General features: G+C 37.4%; 2 protein-coding genes across 2 annotated transcripts; one reads left to right on the top strand and one right to left on the bottom strand.

The window, feature by feature from the left end:
• Positions 1-1,961: 1,961 nt before the first annotated feature.
• On the bottom strand, positions 1,962-5,559 carry LOC120127500 (E3 ubiquitin-protein ligase RNF14-like). The gene is given in 8 exon segments (XM_039145398.1): positions 1,962-2,111; positions 2,373-2,520; positions 2,633-2,859; positions 3,259-3,644; positions 3,998-4,258; positions 4,261-4,510; positions 4,597-4,671; positions 5,018-5,559. Coding segments are annotated over 8 exon segments (2,010 nt in total). The 5' UTR covers positions 5,552-5,559; the 3' UTR covers positions 1,962-1,982.
• Positions 5,560-10,524: 4,965 nt separating this feature from the next.
• LOC120127498 (heat shock factor protein HSF8-like) lies at positions 10,525-14,490 on the top strand. Its single transcript, XM_039145396.1, is given in 4 exon segments — positions 10,525-11,089; positions 13,153-13,594; positions 13,597-14,123; positions 14,126-14,490. Coding segments are annotated over 4 exon segments (1,539 nt in total). The 5' UTR covers positions 10,525-10,780; the 3' UTR covers positions 14,387-14,490.
• The last annotated feature ends 8,153 nt before the right edge of the window (positions 14,491-22,643 follow it).

Here is a 22,643-nt window from a genome sequence, read left to right on the forward strand (position 1 = left end):
ATTAAACTAACTATTAGAGATAGAGGCATTCAAACTTCGGTTAAAACCAATTTAACCAATCGAATTAAAGTTTTTTTTCCGATTAATCGATTGATTAATTTTAGGTTAATCAGTTAACAATTAATGATTTTTTAAACTTCGGTTATCGGTTATTTGGGTTTCAAATTGGTTAACCGAATTAATGGAAATTATTAAAAATTTAATATATTATTTATATATTAGAGTGTTTAAACTAAATTTAACCGAATTAACCAACCAAATTAATCGAATTAACCGAAAATATAAAATATATTATTTATAAATTTCAGTTAAATCAATTAAACGACCGATTAACCAAACTTTGTTCAGTTCGATTAATTATTTTTGAAAAAAAATCGACTCGATTAATGAAATTTTAGAAGTTCCCGAATCGTACTTTGGAGCTCCAGTTATCAGTATTAATTCCATTGATGATGGATAAATATTTCTACAGTATACAAAGCAGATGACCGCATGACAAGGAAAAGATAAAATGTATACTACATCTTAAAGTAGTATGCTTGAATAACTCGAAATATTAATAATTAGTGAGTTAATTTTTAAGTTTAAATCGAGTCTTTGAATTTTATATGATATATGTGCATCACATATGAAATAATATGAATATATATATATATATATTGTATATGATTATAAAAAAATTGTTTAAATTGGAGTAAGATAATATCATAATATTATAAATATTTATAATTTAATTTTAACATAAACTTGAAAATTCAACTCGACTCGAAAAAATTCGAGTTGTAAAATAAGACTAGTCAGCTCGAATAACTCAAAATCTTTTGACTCGACTCGATTGAATGATTATCCTTAATCAAAGATTGATATCGGTCCATTTTAATATCAATGATTTGTTTGAATCCAACGAGAGAGTTAAAATTTATATGGAAAAACGCTAGTAAAGTTGGAACATCAACTATGCTTTTGGTCAAGGGCAGTTGATATGGATCACACATCAATTATTGCCGCCGATGTCATTCATCTAACCATTACGCCAAGTCAAAAGGTCCTAATTCTCCATGGAGCATCGTTTTAGAAAGGCAAGGTTCTTGAAATTATCAAATAGTCTTTATGATTAAAAAATATTAATATTATTAAAGATTTTAAGTTTAAACAATTACGCTTATAAATATATGAATTATCGATGGCTAAATTTTTTTTAAACAATTATTATCATATAATCTTTTTATATTATGAAAGAAATAAGAGTTCTTTGTTTTATTGAAAATGGGTAGGGACATGTATAATTGACTTTGGGAAAACGATGGGGTATGTATGGGACAATGGTTATGTATCTTCAATGACTATTCAGTTTTGACAAGTGACAAAAGCAAGCCTTATCCCAACTCCCCCCATGTTGTCTTTATGTTCCTTTTCAGAAACAGCATAGTTCCACAGATAGACATAAAGGTTTCATTTTTAGATGATAAATTTATAAAATTTTAAGTAGAACAAACTCATAAAAGTTTATCAGAAAGAATAATAGATTATCAATAAAAAATATAAAAAAATCTAAAATATATGATATTTAAAACTTTTACGAAGATTACTATCACACTCACCCCTTGATCCATCCCTAATTCTAACAACATACTTTTACCGTATGAAATGTAAATCATTTTTTTTACAGTTTTTAAAAGTCTGGTTGATGGTTACCTTCTTATGTCCATTGTGTATGCAGGAAGCAGCAAATTTGCTAATTACGTTTTGGTTACAATAAAAAATGAGTAGCAGGGTAGGAACAGGGATAACAGTAAGCCATTCTGTTAATTGAGGGTCTTATTGTGGGAGTGAAAGGATCCCTTTTCATTTGGTATAATTCAGGTGAAAAATGAATCACACACACAACCAGCAGCAAACTTGCATACTGTATTATTACAAAACCATGTTTTATTGAAACAATTTACAACAAATAAAAATGTGTGAAGCCCATTTCCTTGCCACTACCCCTCACTGTGCTGTTTGCAGCCCTTGGGTCCGTAGTGTTGAGAGCTACGCCTTACAATTTTCTTGCACAAGTAACAGTAGTGCATTCGGCATGCCCAGCAGAATATGTGGTTGTTGTTGCCTACCTGTTCAATGCACCACAACTGAACCAATCAATCCATATATCTATTTAACAAATCCAAAAAATCGGGTTCACCTATCGAACAAACTCGACTACAAAACATATGGATAACCTTAATTAGCCGGACAACGTAAAAGAAATCCTAGACATCATTAGTCCAAAGCTAAAAGTATCATTTTTGTGGCATCTTACCTAGTTTTCACATTAGAAGATTAAAGGAAAGCATAGGAGGAGAAAATTTCCATCAAACCCAATATATTCTCACCTTTGCATTTAACTGACGACAATTAGGGCACGGCGTCCCACGGTCGGCGAATAGTTGAGCGTGAACTTGACCTAACATCTGTCGTGCATTGATCCTTTCCTCCCATCCCCGTATCATTTCTTGTGGAAACAATGCACACACCCCATCCCTACAATACGAAAAGAGACAACCTCATTAGTTAAATACCGACAGATCAACTATTCGAAAGTTGAACCAAGCCAATGATAAGACTTGATCTGTAAATAATGAATTTTGTGTACCTGAAATGATCATATCCATCAATAGCATTGTTGCAGCGGTAACAGAAATACTGCCCACACTTCTCACATACCATCTTGTTACATCCCTCAGTTCTTGAGATTGCCATCTGACAAGACGGACATAGCTTCGCGTCACGCATTATTTCCTTCACGCTAAGAAGTTCATTGATCATCTCATGCTCCTTGCGCTTTTGATCTTGATTCAATTGGGAAGAACTTTGGCGCTCCTGTTATCAGTATTAATTCCATTAATGATGGAGAAAAGTTTCTACAGTATACAATAATACAAAGCAGATGACCACATGACAAGGAAAATGATAAAATGTATACTACATCATCTGAAAGCAGTAAGGGAAAATGACCACATCAAAGAAGAAAGACTTTGACAAACATTGATCCAACTTTATCCATGAAATCCAAGCTAAAGCTGTAAACAATAAAAGTAACCTTTAACGGCTCTAGCCAGGAGCCACTCATGATCTCATTATTTTCAAATAGCATTTTCTACAGCTATTTCCGATTTCTAAATTTACCAGGAGAATATGAGAGCAATCGCTGAAGAAAAATCAGTTTAAAAGAAATGATAAGCATGAAAACACCACTGAAGAAAATGACATAGTGTATACCTGGAGGACACGAAGCTTTATTTCTGGTGTCATACATGCTATGCCGACATGACGGCCCTCCCTACAAAGTGTACAAAAGCTAAAGAAGCACTTGGAGCATTGTGCATGTTGCTCTTCATCCTCTATACAAGGCGTTTCACATCTTGGGCAATATACAACATCTGACATTGAATCAAGGGTATTCTGCAGCATAGGGGATTCCCACCTTTCATACCCTTCAACACCAAGCAACCGTTTCAACAAACCACGAGGGACCATACCTCCGCATTTAGCTTCAGGACATTGCAGTTTGGTTATGGTAGCTTCAGAGAGACGCATATTGGAATAAGTTTCCATGCATTTCCAGCAGAAGAAATGCTGGCATGGAAGCCTGATAAGTTCAATACCTGGATAAAAAAATGTAAAGGGCAAGATTCTTCAGCATAAGACCAAAAATGACTGAAAAGCGTGTACAGTATTATCTTCAGATTATAGTAGGAAGCTCACTAACTGAAATTTATATTACCGATGCTATAGTCCCACCATGTTAATCAACCTTAGCACAACAAATAAAACCATAAAAATATATAGATCACACTTAAGAGAGCACAACACAATAAAGCCTTAGCTTCTTCTCAAGTCATGCCCATCATTCCTTATTATCTTCGCTTATATGGTAAAGCAAAAAGGAGGAGCCCTAAAATGTTCACAAGAGAAAATATTCACAATAGCAAAACTTTTACAATTGATATTGAATTACCTGCATGCTCACTAAGACAGATTGGACATTCATGCAAGGTTTTGAGGAAGTTTTCATGGAATTTCCTATCATTGTAACTCCTAATAAATGGAACATCAACATCGGGAGAGACACTTCCTGAAACTGCAAGCCTATCTCCTGTGCTCTCAATATCATAAGGACCAAGCATTATTTCTTTATCGAACCAAAGATGAGAAAGAGAGAAGTTCTGCAGCCATTCTGCCCATTGGTATATAACTTCCCGTCCTTCTTGCCCCTTCATATTGAGTCAAGCTGACCACAAAGCTCGGAAATTCTAGCAGGATGCAACCACTGAACAGAGAGTGTAAAATAAGGCGGAAGATGGCTGGGGTATGATTTAGGCAATAAACAAGTCAAGACAATCGGTGGAAGATGTTGGACTTTGAAAGCGTAAGAAAAATAATCTGAAGTCTCGTTTTTTACACCAATATTAGAGGTATTTTGTTTTGCCGTTATAATAGTCTCACCACCGCCTTCAAGATGAATATGAACCTGTAAAGTAACACAAGGGTATAAGCTTGCTCACTTGGTTGTAGCTACTAGCTAAAAACAATAACTTAAAGATTGAAAAAAACTACCTTCAAGGATCGTAAGCCCATCTGCTCGTCGAGGATGAAGGCATTTTCTCCATAAATAGACTGTGTCACAAGTAACTACCAAAAACAAGAAAAAAGGATCAGACATGGAAATTGAATATAGATTAAAAAAAGAGAGAAACCTTTTCTGATGTTCAGAAAGTTCTGAGGAAAAATCCTTTTATCATCATTACGTTCCTTCAACATAGAATTCAGTTTTTTATTAGGACAACACGAACACACAACACTGTTTTCAAGCATATGTTTTTCAAGAAGCAAAGCTAAACTCAGAATCATCCTTATTCGTTGAGCAAAAATTATAATGCCTTAGATTACAATTATAATAGAATAAAAGAAATGGCATGGAAAAAACATGATAGGTAATAAAAGACGAAGTCCTAACAATCAAAATCCGATGTATTACCTCGTCCTCTTGCAACTGCTCATGAGGCAACCCAGGTTCTTCCCCCCTTAACCGCAGCTCCTCCAACCTACTCACTACATAATCAGCACCGCTATGTGATTCATCTCCGTCAATGTTCTCTCCATCCTCTTCAATCTTTGACTCCAAAGCTTCTCTTTCTTTATTTACACCTTGGTCTACATTCACTTCTTCGACTGCACACAAACTCGCTTTATTATCCTCAGAACTAAGCTCAGGTTCCGAAGAAGAAAGCTCGGGTTTTTTAACGAACTGGGTTTTTACCACGGGGCCACGACGGTATTTCCAGCGGGGATTTCGATTAACTCTATGGGGTTTGTGGGCAGAATCGTGGAAGTTTTGTTCATTAGAAGTAGATGAGGTCGTATGAGAATTGAGGGTCGATTCCTCTTGCTGTTGTTGGGGATCGTGTGGCCGTTGCTGAGGTGTATGGAGAAGAGGCTTGACGGACCAGGTGTCTTCGTTTCGGTGGTTGTGGTAGACTTGCCTTGATGATCCTCTTCTTGTTCTTCTCATGGCGGAGGTTGAAGTTTTCGCGGGGCGGGGCTTCGTGTGGCGGTGTTTTCTTGGAGAGGAGACAAGTAACCGATTATTATATACTCAGGCCGTGGCAGGGTTTTGGGTTGTACAAATTCGTATAAAGGTTATTATTATTATTATTTTTTTAGATATATTCGATTTCAGATAATAATAGTGGCGTTTTCTTAACAAACGTCGCAATAAATCCATCTATAATTATATTTTACCAATAAAGCCACTTTATCAATAAAGTCGCTTTATCAATAAAGCCGCAATAATAGTGGCGTTTTTTTAAAAAAAACGTCGCAATAAGTTATCTATAGTGGCGTTTATTGATAAAACGCCACTATATATATATATTTTTGACCCCATTTTTTAGGGAGCCCTGTGCGGTCGCGCAATTTGCGCCCCTAACCACGGCACTGTATATATTGGCTCTTTTGAACGTAATGTAATATTTCCATTGTTGTCTTTGGAGCTTTTGAATTTAGATTAGTCTATTAGGACCAAAACAAAATATTCTTTTTTCAAAGACCAAAATAAAAATTTTACTTGTAAAAAATATAAAAAAGAACATTTTATTTTGAGCATGGTGTCACGTCCCCAGAACTTCGACGCCTCAAACCATCGGAATATCAGAGTCAAGGTCTGATGGGTCGTGCGGCCTTAGATGCTTTAGACGCTCCTCGGTCTTCTCGGCAACTAAGTAAGCCTTACCCAAGCTAAGTGAATGTGCAAACTCACAAAGGTTGGAACCAAGCCCTCAAGGCTTCGGATTGCGGAAGCTTTAAATACCAACGTGGCTACTCCGAGCCACAAGGTCGAACTATCGTGTGGAAGTACTAACACAAAGGTGGCTACTCCTGGCCACCAAGATAGGCAACAAGAACAAAGAAACTAAGAACTCAGAAAGAATAGAGCAAATGCCTCAGAGCTTTATTACTCTCTCACAAAGAGAAGAATGAAATTGGGTGATTACAAATGGGGATGAGAGCTCTCTATTTATAGGGAGCTCCCTCTCAATCGATGGCTAAGATCGTTTTACATGAAGGGCTAGGATTGATTCCCACCTAACCCACCTCCCTTAATTTAAGGCAATCCCACCTAACCTTATCCTTCTAGAATCCTCCAAGGAACGGGCCAGATCTGATGGTTCTGGGTAAGCCCAATAGTCTGTATAATTCTCTTACAGATATCTGCTTGCATGTCTCGGTACGAATCCACGAGCCTCGACAACACTGCCCCCATCGCCCTCGTCGCTTCTCTCGAACGCCTCGGAATAGATCTTTCACGGACTTGTTAAGCATTCTCCAAGAATTGGCTAAGTCTGGTGGTCACGGTAAGTCCGATTCTCTATATTGAACCTCTTGGTCGGACGCTTACACCAATGTCTCGGACCCAAGTTTCTAGCTCGTGACATTCTCCCCCACCGAACCTAGCGACGCCCTCGTCGCTGCACTCGACGATCCTGTGCAATACCATCTTGGAAACTCTTCAGTGCCTTGGCTTGTCGCGGTTCTCCCATACGAACTGCTTGCCTTGGCTTTTGTCCCATGTAATTTCACGATCTTTCACGCCATAGTTCACATCAACTTGGTTGCCTTTCGACGCCTCCGCTTGCTTATGTCCCCCCATAAGGACTCGGCCTCCCATAATGGTTGTGCTCGCTTCGGCTCTTGCCGCCAAGTGATGAATGGGCTAATATGCCCACAAGTGCATCTCTAACGTAGGAACTCCTTCCTACAAGTCTTGATTTGCCTCGATTTGGACCCTCATGTCCCTTGCGGCAAAGTCTTGGATCCCATCCAAACTTTGTTTCCTCCGCTTTAAAGGTTAGGTCTTGCTTGACCTACACCCACTTAAAACGGCAAATCAAACTCAAAAGAACACTAGAATTGTGTTGAGATGTACCTTCCCCTCTGATTAGTTGGCATTTACTCAAATTTTTGCGTCAGCCCTTCTTGCTCAATGAAGTCTGACACTCCCCGCATTGAACCCTTATCATTGGAGTTCACATCATCACCAGATCCACCGTCTGGTTCATTGTTGAGTGGACTTGCTCCTCCACTCGAGGAACAACATTCCTCATCCTTCGACTTGCTTTCATTGCGGAATCTCTTACCGCTACCCTCGACTTTTGGCTTTGGTTTGGAAGTCTTGTTCTTCTTGACTCCAAACTCTTTGATGGACTCCGCGGTTGTCAAGGCTTTAGACAGCTCCTTGACTTCCCTTCGCTCTAACGTCTTCTTTGCCCACGGCTTTAATCTGAACATGAAGGTGAAGAATCCCTCTTCTTCAGTCAAACTTGGGACCTTGAGAATGAGTCTTCGGAATCGGCTTATATACTCCTTTAGTGTCCCCTTATGCCTAAGGCGCCTCAATTTGGACCACGCCTGCATCTTGGCATATTGTGAGCGAACCTGCTCACTTTGCACCCTCGGCTTGATGGCATTATCACTTGCTATCGCACCGGGTCCTTTCTTGTGCTTGACTACTTTGACATCCCCAGTCTCGGCACGTCTCGATCCTGGGCGAACTACTTGACAGCTTGTAGTCGCACCATGCTTGTCCCTCGATTTGGCTACTTTAGAACATATAGCCTCGTCAAGTCTTGCCCTTGACTTGATTGCTCGATCATTCGCAATCACATCTGGTTTCCTTCTCGGCTCGACCGCCTCATCATCGACAGCCTTGCCTCGTTTTGATCTTTGCTTGGCTACATTGATCCCATCAATCGGACCAAGTCTTTCCCTTGACTTGGCAGCTTTACTCGTGCATCCGCCAACTCTCGCTACTTCTCCTTCTCCCATCATCCTCATGATGGTTGTAAGGCGACGCTTCTCGGGACATCCTCTTATCAAGTGAGGACCATCACAGAAGTAGCATTTAGCTTTTCCTTGCTCGCCTTCTTCTTTTTCCCGGACTTGGCCTTGCCATTATTTCCCGATGGCTTCCTTGGCCGCGAACAGTCGATGGCTCAACTTGGCCACTCGAAGAGCTTTCTATACCATCTCCCCGCTGCACCTTTTCCCGGTCTCCCCCATTATTGCCACTATCCCTGGGAATGGGCCTGGACGACACATCCTCCTTGGCTTGACATCTGCAAGCACAGTCGGCATTCCGGCTACAGCTATGGCTCCCGAAAGTCTCTGGGCGTCACCTTGCTCTTCCCCGAGCATCACCTCTAGTCTAAGTCCTTCCAAGAAGGTCTTGAGCACTCCCCATTCACTCATTGCTCCCTTGCATATGAGTAGCTCCCTCTTGAGCTCATCCACCTCGTTTCGCAAAGCCGCTACCTCGGCTTCTTGGGCATTTCTCCTCGAACCGTCTCCAACTCGTCGAAAACTCGTTGCGTCTCGACCTTGAATCTGCCCTCCATAGACTCTAATCGATCAAGGCGGGACTCTACAACACCCTGGGTCTGCTTGGCCTCATCCTCGGCTTGTTCAAGTCTACCGACCCTTTGTTCCCACGAAGTTGAGATATGCTCTAGATGAATGAGCCTCTCTGTGTGGTCAGCAATACATTCCATCCAGTAGGCCCATTTCTCGTACAATGAGAGTTTTTCTCCTTGTTCCTCATGAAGACTCTCCTTTTCTTCATGAGAGAACATGTCGTCTCGCTCGGACATGCCTTCGGCGTCACCCTTGAGCCTCTCTACCTCGAGAACCGACTCCCCTTGGTGTGCTTTCGTTGCTTCTAGCATTCCTTGCGAACTCATCACGACATCCTCATGCTTGGACATCGATGATGCTCTTGAGCCCCTCAGACTCTCGTCTTGTTTCCCACCATGGTACTCCTTGCCTTTGCGTGCGGAAACTCCTCTTTTCTTGTGCCCCATTTCAATTATCAAATTAAATTGAACGAAGAGTAGGTAAACAGAACTTACCCGGTTTCGCACCTTCCACCAAATACGTTTCGACTGTGATCTGCTCACAACGAAACGCTCTGATACCACTTGTCACGCCCCCATAACTTCGACGCCTCAAACCGTCGGAATATCAGAGTCAAGGTCTTATGGGTCGTGCGGCCTTAGACCTCCTCGGTCTTCTCGGCGACTAAGTAAGCCTTACCCAAGCTAAGTGAGTGTGCAAACTCACAAAGGTTGGAACCAAGCCCTCAAGGCTTCGGATTGCGGAGCTTTAAACACCAACGTGGCTACTCCGAGCCACAAGGTCGGTCTATCGTGTGGAAGTACTAACACGAAGGTGGCTACTCCTGGCCACCAAGATAGGCAACAAGAACAAAGAAACAAAGAACTCAGAAAGAATAGAGCAAATGCCTCAGAGCTTTATTACTCTCTCACAAAGAGAAGAATGAAATTGGGTGATTACAAATGGGGAGGAGAGCTCTCTATTTATAGGGGAGCTCTCTCTCAATTGATGGCTAAGATCGTTTTACATGAAGGGCTAGGATTGATTCACACCTAACCCACCTCCCTTAATTTAAGACAACCCCACCTAACCTTATCCTTCTAGAATCCTCTAAGGAACGGGCCAGATCTGATGGTTCTGGGCAAGCCCAATAGTCTGTATAATTCTCTTACAGATATCTGCTCGCATGTCTCGGTACGAATCCACGAGCCTCGACAACACTGCCCCCATCGCCCTCGTCGCTTCTCTCGGACGCCTCGGAATAGATCTTTCACGGACTTGTTAAGCATTCTCCAAGAATTGGCTAAGTCTGGTGGTCACGGTAAGTCCGATTCTCCATATTGAACCTCTTAGTCGGACGCTTACACCAATGTCTCGGACCCAAGTTTCTAGCCCGTGACAATGGTAGACTAATCCAATAAAAATAAATGTTTAATAATAATATTCAAGTTTTGTTGTTATATAAAACATATTTTATAAATTTAATTTAAATTACTTAATCTTGATAATTATAAAGAATAAAAATATTTTATAATATTTAAATATTGTATTTTATACTTGGGTAATATTTTCTGACATTTTGGGGGGGGGGGTGACGCTGCCTAAAAGCCAACTCACGAGAATCGCCTGGTGCAGTGCAGGCTTACCCTCATCGGCTTTTTCCCTTTAAACGCCGCTCTCTGTCTTCTGTTCTCAAATCCCAGATCCCTGATAATCCGCAATTGTCTAATGGCGCTAATCAACCCTCCCTCAGAACCCTAGTTCCTAGAACCCCTCTTTCCTTCTCTTCTTTGGTTTTATTAGATATCTTTTATTATTTCTTTCGTTTCAAGAATTTGATTCGTGAAGTGGAATGGATGGAGTGAGTAGCGGTAGCACCACCCAAAACGATGCATCGACGAACGGCGGAGGAACCCAAACAGCTACGCAACCTCAACCAATGTCTCAGCCGGTGGCGTTGCAGAGTGCGAACGCGCCCCCGCCTTTCCTGAGCAAGACTTACGATATGGTAGATGATCCCGCCACGGATGCCATCGTTTCTTGGAGCCCAACCAACAATAGCTTCGTTGTTTGGAACCCGCCGGAGTTCGCTCGGGATCTTCTGCCCAAGTATTTTAAGCACAACAACTTCTCGAGCTTTGTCAGGCAACTAAACACCTATGTACGCAGGTTTTCTTGTTTGTTATTTCCTTTACCTGTCGCTCTATTGTTTTAACTTTTATAGTTTTCTCGAGCGTTCTCTGTTTTAGATTGACTTGTGAAATATTCGATTTCCTTCTTGATGATAAGGTTTGACTGTGGATTTGAAATCGTTACCAATCGAGTTAAATACATTGTTAGTGGTTGGCTCCAATCCATTGAAGTCATTGCTGAGAAGGCTTAGGAAAACAACTATCATAGAGGATAATTTTTAGAAGTCTTTATATCCAATTAAATTTAGGATTATTGGTAGTTGGCGGCAAATTACTGTTCTAACTTGGCCTCTAGGCCAGGGATTCAGCCAGCTAGGATTTTGAAGTAATCAGTTTGTGAAGAACTAAGGAACATATATGCGAAGCTATATTATTATTTTAGTTGCTTTGGTTTCTGAAAACAGGATTAGGATCCTGTCTGAACTAACTATGATGTTTGTACTGGGGATTTGATAGATGTCATTGTCTCTCATGTCACGAAATTGTGTTTTTGCGGGTTTTAACTGTGCTTCTTCCTGGATTTTCTCAGCAACTAAATGGAGCACAAAAGGGAAATTTGGAAAAGAAAGCAGATCAATGTCGTTCATGACATGGTTACAAGGTTGTCGAAGGATAGTTACTTCTATTTCTCTTTGTCTGTTGTTACTAGTTTAAATGACTCTAAGGTAATTTAGTATTAGGTGTAAAGAGACTTGTGCATAAAACGTCACTTAGATAAACTAACTGGTAGGGTGAAAAACTTACTAACTGCAGGCATATTGGCTCTGCTTTTTATGGAGAATGGTAAAGCTTGAAGATGGAAAATTTGTTAATATAATGGTTTAGCACTAAAGAAGGAAAGTGATTATGAATATTAATATTTGATTAACAAATTTTCCTTTCTTCATAGCAAGTAGAGCAATAATGCAAACATTTAGACTTGTCCCTTATATGTGTTTGATCTTGACAGATTTTGGGAAATCTGGTTTCTGGGCTTTTCCTCGGGGATTAGGCTTTGAGTATTGTGGATTTAGGTCTCAAAATGTAGCCGTAGATACCCGTTTTTGTCTGGGTTCTACTTTTATTTTTAAAAAATGGTTATGACAGTAGTGGTAGAGTTTCCATATTTTATACTGAAATGGAATCTAATTTGTTTCATACAAAGGTCAATAAATGACCAAAAATAATGGATATGTTGCAGGTAAGAAGAACTAAGCGGTAAGATTTTTGTATTTGTGATGTGAGGGAAAGATTTTAATTAAGCATCAGTGTTTTTTGCATTGTTCTTGTTAGATAATAGTTCAATGGAGGAGTCTTAAGTGTAGTTCAGGTGAAAGTTGTGTGATTGGATAATAGTTCACTGTTGATCAATAATAGTAGGCTCATGCTGGTACTTTAATCGACCAAGGAAGGAAGGGGGTTTTTGCTTGGGTTCTCAAGGTTCAATGGTTGATGGAACAAAAGTGATGTTTAATGCATAAAATGCTGATAATGAATACTCTTTGGTATTTATATTGCATTAACTGCTCTTTTTGTTTGATTATACAACTGGAAAAATCTTGTATATCTTTTATTTTTAAAAAGTGTGCCTCACTTCAATAAGGCACGCGCCTTGCACCTCGGCTATAAAACCCCTATCGCCTTAGTGCATCTTGCGCCCTTTTTAACACTGTATTAAACTAGTTCCTAAAGTAGAGTATACCTACTGCTGCCAGCTTCTGCCAGCATTATTTGGGAGTTGGGAATTGGGGGAAATGTACAGTGCCTCAAAGAAAAAAATTTCTAAGCTGGCTCTTCTTGAATTTCTATTGTGCAGTGTACATTTTCCGCAACCTTGCTCCATTTACCAGAAAAAGTTCAAAGAATATGGCTTTAGTTTATTGTTTAAACTAGTTCCTAAATTATCAAGCCACTGCTGAAACAGATGGATGTCTGTACCCTTCTTCCATCATTCTGTTGGGAGTTGGGACCGGTATTTATGTATTTCTTTTATTCAGCGACAGTTCTTCTGATTTTTCTGATTTCTCCATATATTTTGTGCTTGTTTTAACAGGGTTTCCGAAAGGTTGATCCAGACCGTTGGGAATTTGCAAATGAGGGGTTTTTAAGAGGACAGAAACACCTGCTTCGGAACATAAGCCGGCGAAAGTCTGCCCATGGCCATAGTAATCAGCAGACACAGCAATCACAAGGACAGGGTTCATCTGTGAGTGCCTGTGTTGAGGTTGGGAAATTTGGGCTCGAGGAAGAGGTAGAGAGGCTTAAGAGAGACAAGAACGTGCTGATGCAAGAACTTGTTAGGTTAAGGCAGCAGCAACAGGCTACTGATAACCAGATGCAGAACATGGTGCAACGTCTTCAGGGGATGGAGCAAAGGCAGCAGCAGATGATGTCATTTTTGGCGAAGGCTATGCAGAGCCCTGGTTTTTTTGCTCAATTTGTGCAGCAGCAAAATGAGAGCAATAGACGCATAACTGAAGCCAACAAGAAAAGGAGGCTAAGCAGGATGGTAACACTTCCACGGCCTCTGATGGGCAGATTGTTAAATATCAACCTTTGATGAATGAGGCGAAAGCAATGCTCATGCAGATAATGAAAGGGGATGCTTCTCCCATACTGGACTCCTTTAACGAAAATAATGAACATATCATGTTAGGCGATGGTTCATCATCGTCTAGTGGATTGGACGGTAATGGGAACAGTTCAACCCGTGTATCAGGGGTGACTCTTCAAGAGGTTCCACCAACCTCAAGTCAGTCAACATTTGTACCAACAACTTCAGGTATTTCAGGGCATCATCCCTCAGCTGCCATATCTGAAATGCAAACCTCCCCATGTACAACATCCTCTGAAAAGATCACAACAGCACCATTTCTAGATGTGAGTGCACTGGTTGGAGTAGAAAAGCCACCATCTATGTCCACTACTCAGACGGATATAATTATGCCCGAGCTTGGTCAAATACCAGAAATGGTAGATATTCCTACTGAAACTGGCACTGATGGATTGGCTGATCCCACTGCATGGCTGGAAATGGTCTGCTACCCTTAGAACTCGATGACATTGTTTCGGATCCAGACATAGATGCCTTGCTAGATGGCACTACATTTTGGGATGACCTTTTGCGAAGTCCAGCTCCTGAGGATATTGAATCAACCTCGATGGAGGGTAAAAGCAAGGAAGATGAAGAAGGGCAACCGATGGAGGACGGATGGGACAAAACTCAGAATATGGATGAGCTTACAGAACAGATGGGTCTTCTTAGATCAGATAACAAGAGGGTCTAATCTATTGTTGTATTTTATTAATTGGAGTTAACCCTGAAAGTTATATTTTTTTGTGACATGATCCTTGAATTTTGGGCATTGGAAAACGATGAATCCCTTGATTATCTGTGTTGTTCTCTCACACGTATATACATTTTTTCTTCTGTTTTTGTTCCTTTCACTTCAGCTTTTGCCAGTCAAATTTGGTAATCGGTGAGTTATTGAACATTATTGATATCAACTGGTTTAGGGCACAAGTAGGATGATTCAAAACCTCCTATTTCCTCACATATCGCAATTGAACTCCTAATTTTAGAGGCACGCTTTTAATTAACGATTAGCTCCACAGAATATGGTGTCTTTTTACCTGAATGCAAAGTAAATCATTCTCAGAAACGTGTCAGGCCAAGAACTTACAGATCCATTATTTGCTATCAACTACACTTTGCAACTTCAATGCTAATTCACATTTTAAAAAATATATTAAAAATAAATAAAGTTGGGTTTATAAGGAAAAAGGCAAAGGTGAAGGTAACAACAAAAATACAAAATGTGTAAATGACACTAGTCAGGGAGAGAAGGCACCAGCAGGGACTCCGTCTGTCCATACCCCCACCGTCAGCCGCTGCTGGCAACAGTCTCGTTATGCGGCGTCGCTGTCCGCCATCGGTCCAACTGCCCCAGACATCGAAAGCCTCTCCGACCTTGATCCGTCATTGGCAATGGCAATGGCAATGGCGGCACCGTCTACAAAGTCCAAAACCGTAAAAACTCGTGGGTTTATGCGTTGAAAGTCCTCCGTTTCGATCGAAACGCCACCGTAATACGGCATCAGGCAGCGTGTGAAACTGAACTCCTGAAAAGGGTCGATTGACAATATGTTATTAAATGCCTGGCCTGGCAGTGTTGGACACTATAGGAGGAGACCTCTGTTTTGTTATGGAGCAGAGCATAATATGTTGTTCGATCCGTGCGAGTGCAAATGTTCCTGAACATGCTATTTCCGGTTTCTTGATCACCCTTTGTGAGCTTTCGAAGGATTCATGGAGTTTGCTTTTGGACCATGGAATCTCTTCTTCAACTTCCCTACAAAAACAAAAATCAAAAACAAAAAGTCTTGTTTTCAAGTTTTGGTTTTTCTCGTCCATAATTAAAGCTTTATGGGCTTTCAAATATCCGGAGTATGAAACTAAACTTCGTTGATGGATAAGTTGCAATGAACTAAAAGCTTATTTCAAAGAACTGCCATTTCCAACCTTGAAGGAACTATGGGCATGACGTATAATAATGGGGCTACCGGAGCTCTAGAAACAAGACCTTTCTAGTTTCTTCTAAGCCGGTGAGAACAAATAAAGAAACCAGAGGAGAAATAGAAAACGACAGACAGAGAAGAAAGATGAAGAATGACATTTTAAGATATTTTAATTAGGCTCCTAATTTATAACTCATCTTTTTAAATTAAATCGAGTTTATGAGGTCATTGGCAAGCAAGATCTTAAAATGGTAAATAAATTTTTCCTGCATTATGGCATCTGGGCCTTATTTACGCCCAAATATCTGTTCTTTGACTTCGATCTTTCATTTTAGGGTAAACTATACATTTAACACCTGAACTATTAGATTTGGTTCGTTTTTGTACTTAAATTTTTAATTTTCTTAAAATCATACTTAGTGTTTAGTTTTCGTTTCATTTTAGTATCCCATTGTTAAAAACTTAACGCGTTTAGTACCTAAACTATCAATTTTGGTCCATTTTAGTACATAAACTTTTAATTTTTGTTAAAACTTAACATTAAATTTTGGACAAGGATACTAAAATGAAATAAAAACTAAACTTTAGGTATGATTTTGAAAAAATAAAAACTTTAAGTACTAAATTGGACCAAATATAACACCCCAATTTATCCCCAAATTTCAAAACCTAAGATTTGGGGATTTCCCCAAATCCTTAAATCGAATTTATTGACATAATTGCAAGATTAAAAAATTTGGAGCCAATTACGTAAATTTCAAATAATGTCAAGGACCAAATAAATTTTTTGGCCTTTTTATTTTACGACGCTCATCTATTTCTTTTCCCATTTTTGGGTAAACTATAATATTGACCACTCAACTATTTATCCCTTTTATTTTTTCCATTAATCTTTCAATTTTATCAATCATATCACTTAACTATTTATTTGTTGTGAATAAGCCGTTAACAATTGTTTAAAGAAATTAGTATAATTATACATTTAGTCCTCAATACTTATACATTATGTCAATTTAATCCTAATTTTAATTTAATTTAATAAATTTAATTATCTAATCAAATTGTGACACATGTCGCAACATGAATGGAAGATATTTTATAATTTAATTATTTTATTTTCTATTCAATTATATGGTGACACGTGTAACTTAAGTAATAATTTTAATTTTCTTACTAATAATTTCACACACATATATATATATATATATATTAATTTATTTTTGTTAAAATATTTATGAAATTATTTAAAAAATAAATTATTTGATTGAGTTAACAATAATTTATATATATAATCATCAAATTTATTTTTTAAACTTAAGTAACAATTTCAAAAATTTTACTAATTATTTCATATATATATATATATTAACTAAAAATTATTTAAAAATTTAAATTATTTGATAAATTTAATGAGTATATATAAATTATTTGATAAATTTAATGAGAATATATATATATATATATATAATCATTAAATATTTTTTAATTTAAGTAACAATTCTTTTTTTTAACTTTTTTTAAAACCCAGTTATCTAAAGAAATAAAAATCAAATTAAGAATGGTCAACAAATAATGATGATTTATTTTATCTAAAGATTGATACATGTATTTAACGTATTATCTAATATTATATATATATATATATATATATATATATATATATATATATATATATATATATATATATATATATATATATATATATATATTTGTTAACTTTATATGTTATATGTTGTACTTCAACACCAAGCAGTGCGCCTAGCTTTGGTGGTTTGGGCGTTGGCTTGAGAACCAATAATGCACAGGTTTGAACCATACTGTTCCCTCTCTTTGTAATTTTCTCTCTTAAATTTTCTTTCTTACCATCATGTCATCATATGATTAGATGAAAAATAACATAACTAAAATAAAAAATATCTTCCATTTATATTGTGACACATGTCACAATCTAATTAAAAATTAAATTTACTAAATTAGGATAAAATTCACCTAATGTATAAGTATTGATGACTAAATGTATATTTATATCAATTTCCACGTCAGGACTAAATAGTTGAGTGAACAATGGTATAATTTACCCCATTTTCCCTTTCTTTCTTTAGCCTTGGTGCGCCGCCTTCCTTCTCCCCTTCCAACTACCGCCGGTCACACAAGGTGGGATTATCGGTATGTTCTTCGACCATGGCCCTTCACTCCCATTTGATTTCTTCGTCAGTGCCTTTTTTTTTCTTCTAGTAACTCGAAACCGCGAGCTTTGGCTCACCAAAAATACCTCGATTGTCGTCTTGTTCAGTCATTTGTGGTCGTTGTGAGACTTCTCATCGAGGAAGGCTCAGGTGGCCTGGGCAGCGTTGTTTGGCTATGAAAACCCCATGTTGGTTCTGTTTAGGTGCCGCCGCCTGTTTCCATGTGGTGGCCAGCCGTTTAAGGTCACAACAAGGTTGATCATGAGTTCACCGGTCCATGGGACTACTGTCGATGAAGTTTCGTTGCCGATAGTCCATTATATTCGAACCAAATCCGTTACTGATTCCCCGATCGAGACAAAAATAAATTTATTTTGCTGTTAAATTATTATTTCGTAATATGAAATTATTGAATTGTTATTTGAATCGGACGTTGTTAATTTTACAGGAGAGATCAAACTGAGAATCGAGTTACCACCTTCTCCCATATTACCCGCAAACTTTGAATCGAATTGTATTTCTTGTATTAAGTATTTTGATTCGGGTTGATCCACTGTTCGGGTTGACCATGGAAAAGGTTATTGCCGTCCTTAGCTGTTTGTCAAGGTGTGTGTCATTATTCGATGCTATATTATTTTAGTTGGGTAAACTACATGTTTAGTATCCAAAGTATCACTTTTGTTTCGTTTTAGTACCTAAACTTTCAATTTTTTAAAATTATATCTAATGTTTACTTTTTATTTCATTTTAGTACTCGTGTTCTTTTTTTTGTTTCATTTTAGTACCCCATTGTTAACTTCTTGTTTCATTTTAGTGCCTAAATTTTTAACAGTGGATACTAAAATGAAACAAAAATTAAACTTTAGGTATGGTTTTGAAAAAATTGAAAGTTTAGGTACTAAAATGAAACAAAAGTGATACTTTAAGTACTAAACATGTAGTTTACCCTATTTTGTTTGGATGCTTAATGTCTTTTTTGGTTGGAAATTGTTTGAAAGCATGTCTGACTCTGAAATTGATTGAGATAAATGTGAAAATGTCTTGTGATAAATGTTTAACTGTCGGAATCAGAATATTGTTGTGCATTCGTAATATGTGAGTATGTTGAATTATTTGAATTGAAATATATGCTTCAGAATATTTGTTATGAAGTATCGTTATTTGGATCGTATCAGATCCGACATTGAATATGTATGTTATTTGCATATCATATTGGAACAAATTTTAATAGAGGAAGTTTAGTGCATTCACTCGACGGGGTAAATGCCACTTTCGGATTCTGTGGCCTCTTCCTTTATGGCAGACCCCACTTTATATGGTGCGATTTGATTGTAGATAGATGGGTTCTGGGTAACCCATTCTTTGGATGGTGTGACAAGAGTATGAGTGGGTGCATAACCATTTGCATAATATTCAAATTTATGATTATCACTGTTTGATTCAGACTATGATTATTATTGATTGATTTGAATTATGTTATGACTTGTGTTTATCTACACTTTAGAGACACACTAAGTTTTATAGCTTATACCCCATAGTTTTTATTTCAGATGCTTAGATTTAAGTGAACTGATACTTGGAGGGTTTCGCCATTATTTTTCCGAAGAACTATTATTTTCAGTATGGAGTATGGCTTTTATTTATTTTCATAACTTTTTTTTTGTAATTTGGGGACTTTGTACCTTATGTTTAATTTTGGAATTGTTTATTCATGTTTCTAAATCATTATTATTTCTATTAGATCTTTGACGATGACTTGTGTTAATAAAATTATGAAGTTTGAATTTGAGGATTTTTTTTAATTATAATATATTGTTTTTAGTTTTGAATCGAACATGGTTTACTTGAGGGAAAAAGATTTCAATTGAACTCTCTAGATTCAACCTAATTTTTCTAGGTCGAGTTTAGGGGTTACACCAAATTGATAATTTAAATAATAAATGTGTAATTTGTTATCTTCTAATCGGAGTTGCCCTTCCTCTTCCAAAATTGATTTGGTTCAATGGTGATTGATTGCTTCTGCTAGAAACTAAAAAGGAAAATTAAAGTAAACTCTTTTCTCTCTCTTAAGTTTGTCTTTTTTGTGAATGTTGGTAAGGTTGACTGCAAAATTACACTGTTAGCAGTGACTCGAAAAAAATGAATAAAAATAAATCTTTGATCAATCGAAATCGTGTCGTGGTAAAAATCACTGTCTTAGAAACAAATTCGTCCCGATGTTGTAATCGCTCTAATAAAAGGATCATCCCCTGAGGTTAACACGGCCACTCCAAATTATGTACACCCAAAATTGAAGTGGACTTCTCCTCTAATCGCTGGAAAGACTCAGAAGCTTAGAAAGCTTTTAGAGACTTGAGAGATATTTGATTGAATTGCAGGATGAGTTGAGAAGCCAAATGAGCTCTCTATTTATAGGCTAGATATAGGGTCATTTCCGTCCAACACAAATAAAAAATAAATATGATTTATTTCCCGAAATTAACTCCATGTAACTATTATCTTTAAACAAATGAAACTGATGAATTAAACACATGAATCTAGCTATCAAAGCGTCCAAATACATTGTATAACTCATAAACATTTATAACTCCTACAGTTACTTATGTAACTCTCATAACTAGCATAATTAACATCTCAATTCTTATATTAAACAGAGACATAAAATTGGTCAAGTTCATTATAACGTTTATAGATTAATTTCAGAAAACTATTTGTTTAAATTTTAAATTTCAATAAAGCTAATTAAACATCCGTTACTCTCTGCAAATATAAAATTCGTACATACTTAGTAGCCTATAATTACTAGACAAATTCTTTCATATTTTTTTCATTTGTTATATCAGAGAAAAATTTCTTACAAAATTTCTCTAAAAAGATAGCAACCACGCGAACATGTCGAAGACACGTATTACCACGAGCCTCGACCTAGACCTCAACCTCGTCCACGTCCACGAGCACGATCCGAGATGAGACGGTGGTTGTGGCAGTGAGTGAGAAGCCCCATTTGTTCTCTATCACTCAACAAGGTATTAGAGAATGAAAACCTTAAATACCCAATCACAAAGTATTTCCCACTCTATCTAGGATTGAGCATTACTAACATTCCCCCGCTAATGCGAAATTTTTTTCTGAAACTCAAAAACATTTTTTTCCAAAAGAGCAATAGTGAGATTAGTTGCTTAAGAACTAGTGAACGTATCTTGAACTAATACATAGTGATAATGAACAATCATTCTCTTAGAAAAGTGAAACTAGTATTGAACTTTCTAAGATAGGGGTAAAATCATAACACACAACTAACCCCTTTATCCACCTGATTCCTCGATGTGTATGATATATATACAAAAGTATATATTTGGCCATCTTACCTCAGGATTCTAGTAAGTGTGTTCGAAAAATGACCCAATGTTTTTCATAGAAGGTGACTAACCTTTCTCACTTACATAGGTTATTTCATCATGTTTATCTCGCCATAAACTACCCTTAACATGACTATAAAATAATTAAGAGCTTATACAACATCTCAATCTCACAGAGGGTATGATGACTTTCTTCAAGTTTATTATAAATTAACCATACAAACTCTGGGATAAGAAGTGATTAAGAATAAATATTCAATCTCTTTAGTCGGTAAATTCAATATGTCATTCTCATTAGGACCATCCAAACTTTGGATTTGAATTCATTAAGAGTTTTTCATAAAACACAACCTTTTTCTAACGGTTAGTTCATTTTGTCATTCTCAATTAGGACTACCCACTCAACTTTGGGTTATGAACTTATTAAGAATAGATATTCATCCAAAATCAGTAAATTCATCAAGTCTTTTCACTAAGACCACCCAAACCCTGAGCTATGAATTTATTAAGAGCAATTAAGCTCAACTTGGACATGTACATTATTCGTCAAAGGGATTGATAAATGTACACTATGATTCTTTCTGTAGTTTCGTTTGACCACATTGAACTTAAATAACTAAGTTGGGTATCCACTATGAATTCCTCAATCAATCGGCTTTAGATCCATCCCTCTCAACGAATCTAGGATCAACTTTCGGCTTAACCCTTTGGTAAGCGGATCTGCTAGGTTCCTTTCTGACTTCATATACTCTAAGGAGAGTAATTCATTCATTATCAAGTGTCTAATAGATTCATGCCTTATGTGAATGTGTCTTTTCTTACCATTGTAAGCTTGGTTCTTTGTCACACATATCGCAGCTTGTAAATCACACAATAAGAAAATAGGAGGAATCGATCTTCCCCACAACGAAATTTCAGCTAATAAAATTTTGAGCCACTCGGCTTCTTGCCCAGCTAAGTCCAAAGTTATAAACTCTGACTCCATAGTGGAACGAGCAATACAAGTTTGCTTTGTAGATTTCCACGAGATTGTTGTTCCACCCAAAGTAAAAACATACCCGCTCGTAGAGCTTCCTTATCATTGTCAGAAACCCAATTGGCGTCACAATATCCTTCCAATACCACAGGATAACCAACAATCTTATGTTTCAAATCCATTGTACCCTCAAGATAGTTGAGTAAGTGTATGAGAATAAATAAATGTTCAATACTTGGATTATGGGTATATCTACTAAGTGTGCTCACAACATAGGCAATATCAGACTGAGTATAGTTTATTAAGAACATTAGGCTCCCGATCACTTTAGCATATTTAGTTTAGGAAGCACTACTTCCTTTATTCTTAAAGAGATGTATGCTAGGGTCACAAGGAGATCAAACAGGGACGACATCTAAACTGTCGAATTTCTTCAACACTTTTCAATATAGTGTGCTTGACTCAAAGAAAATCTCTTTTCAGTTTTGGTAACTTTGACTTCTAA

The sequence above is a fragment of the Hibiscus syriacus genome, unplaced genomic scaffold (genome assembly GCF_006381635.1).
Source record: "Hibiscus syriacus cultivar Baekdansim isolate YM2019G1 unplaced genomic scaffold, ASM638163v2 tig00110468_pilon, whole genome shotgun sequence".
NCBI classification, from domain to species: Eukaryota; Viridiplantae; Streptophyta; class Magnoliopsida; order Malvales; family Malvaceae; genus Hibiscus; species Hibiscus syriacus.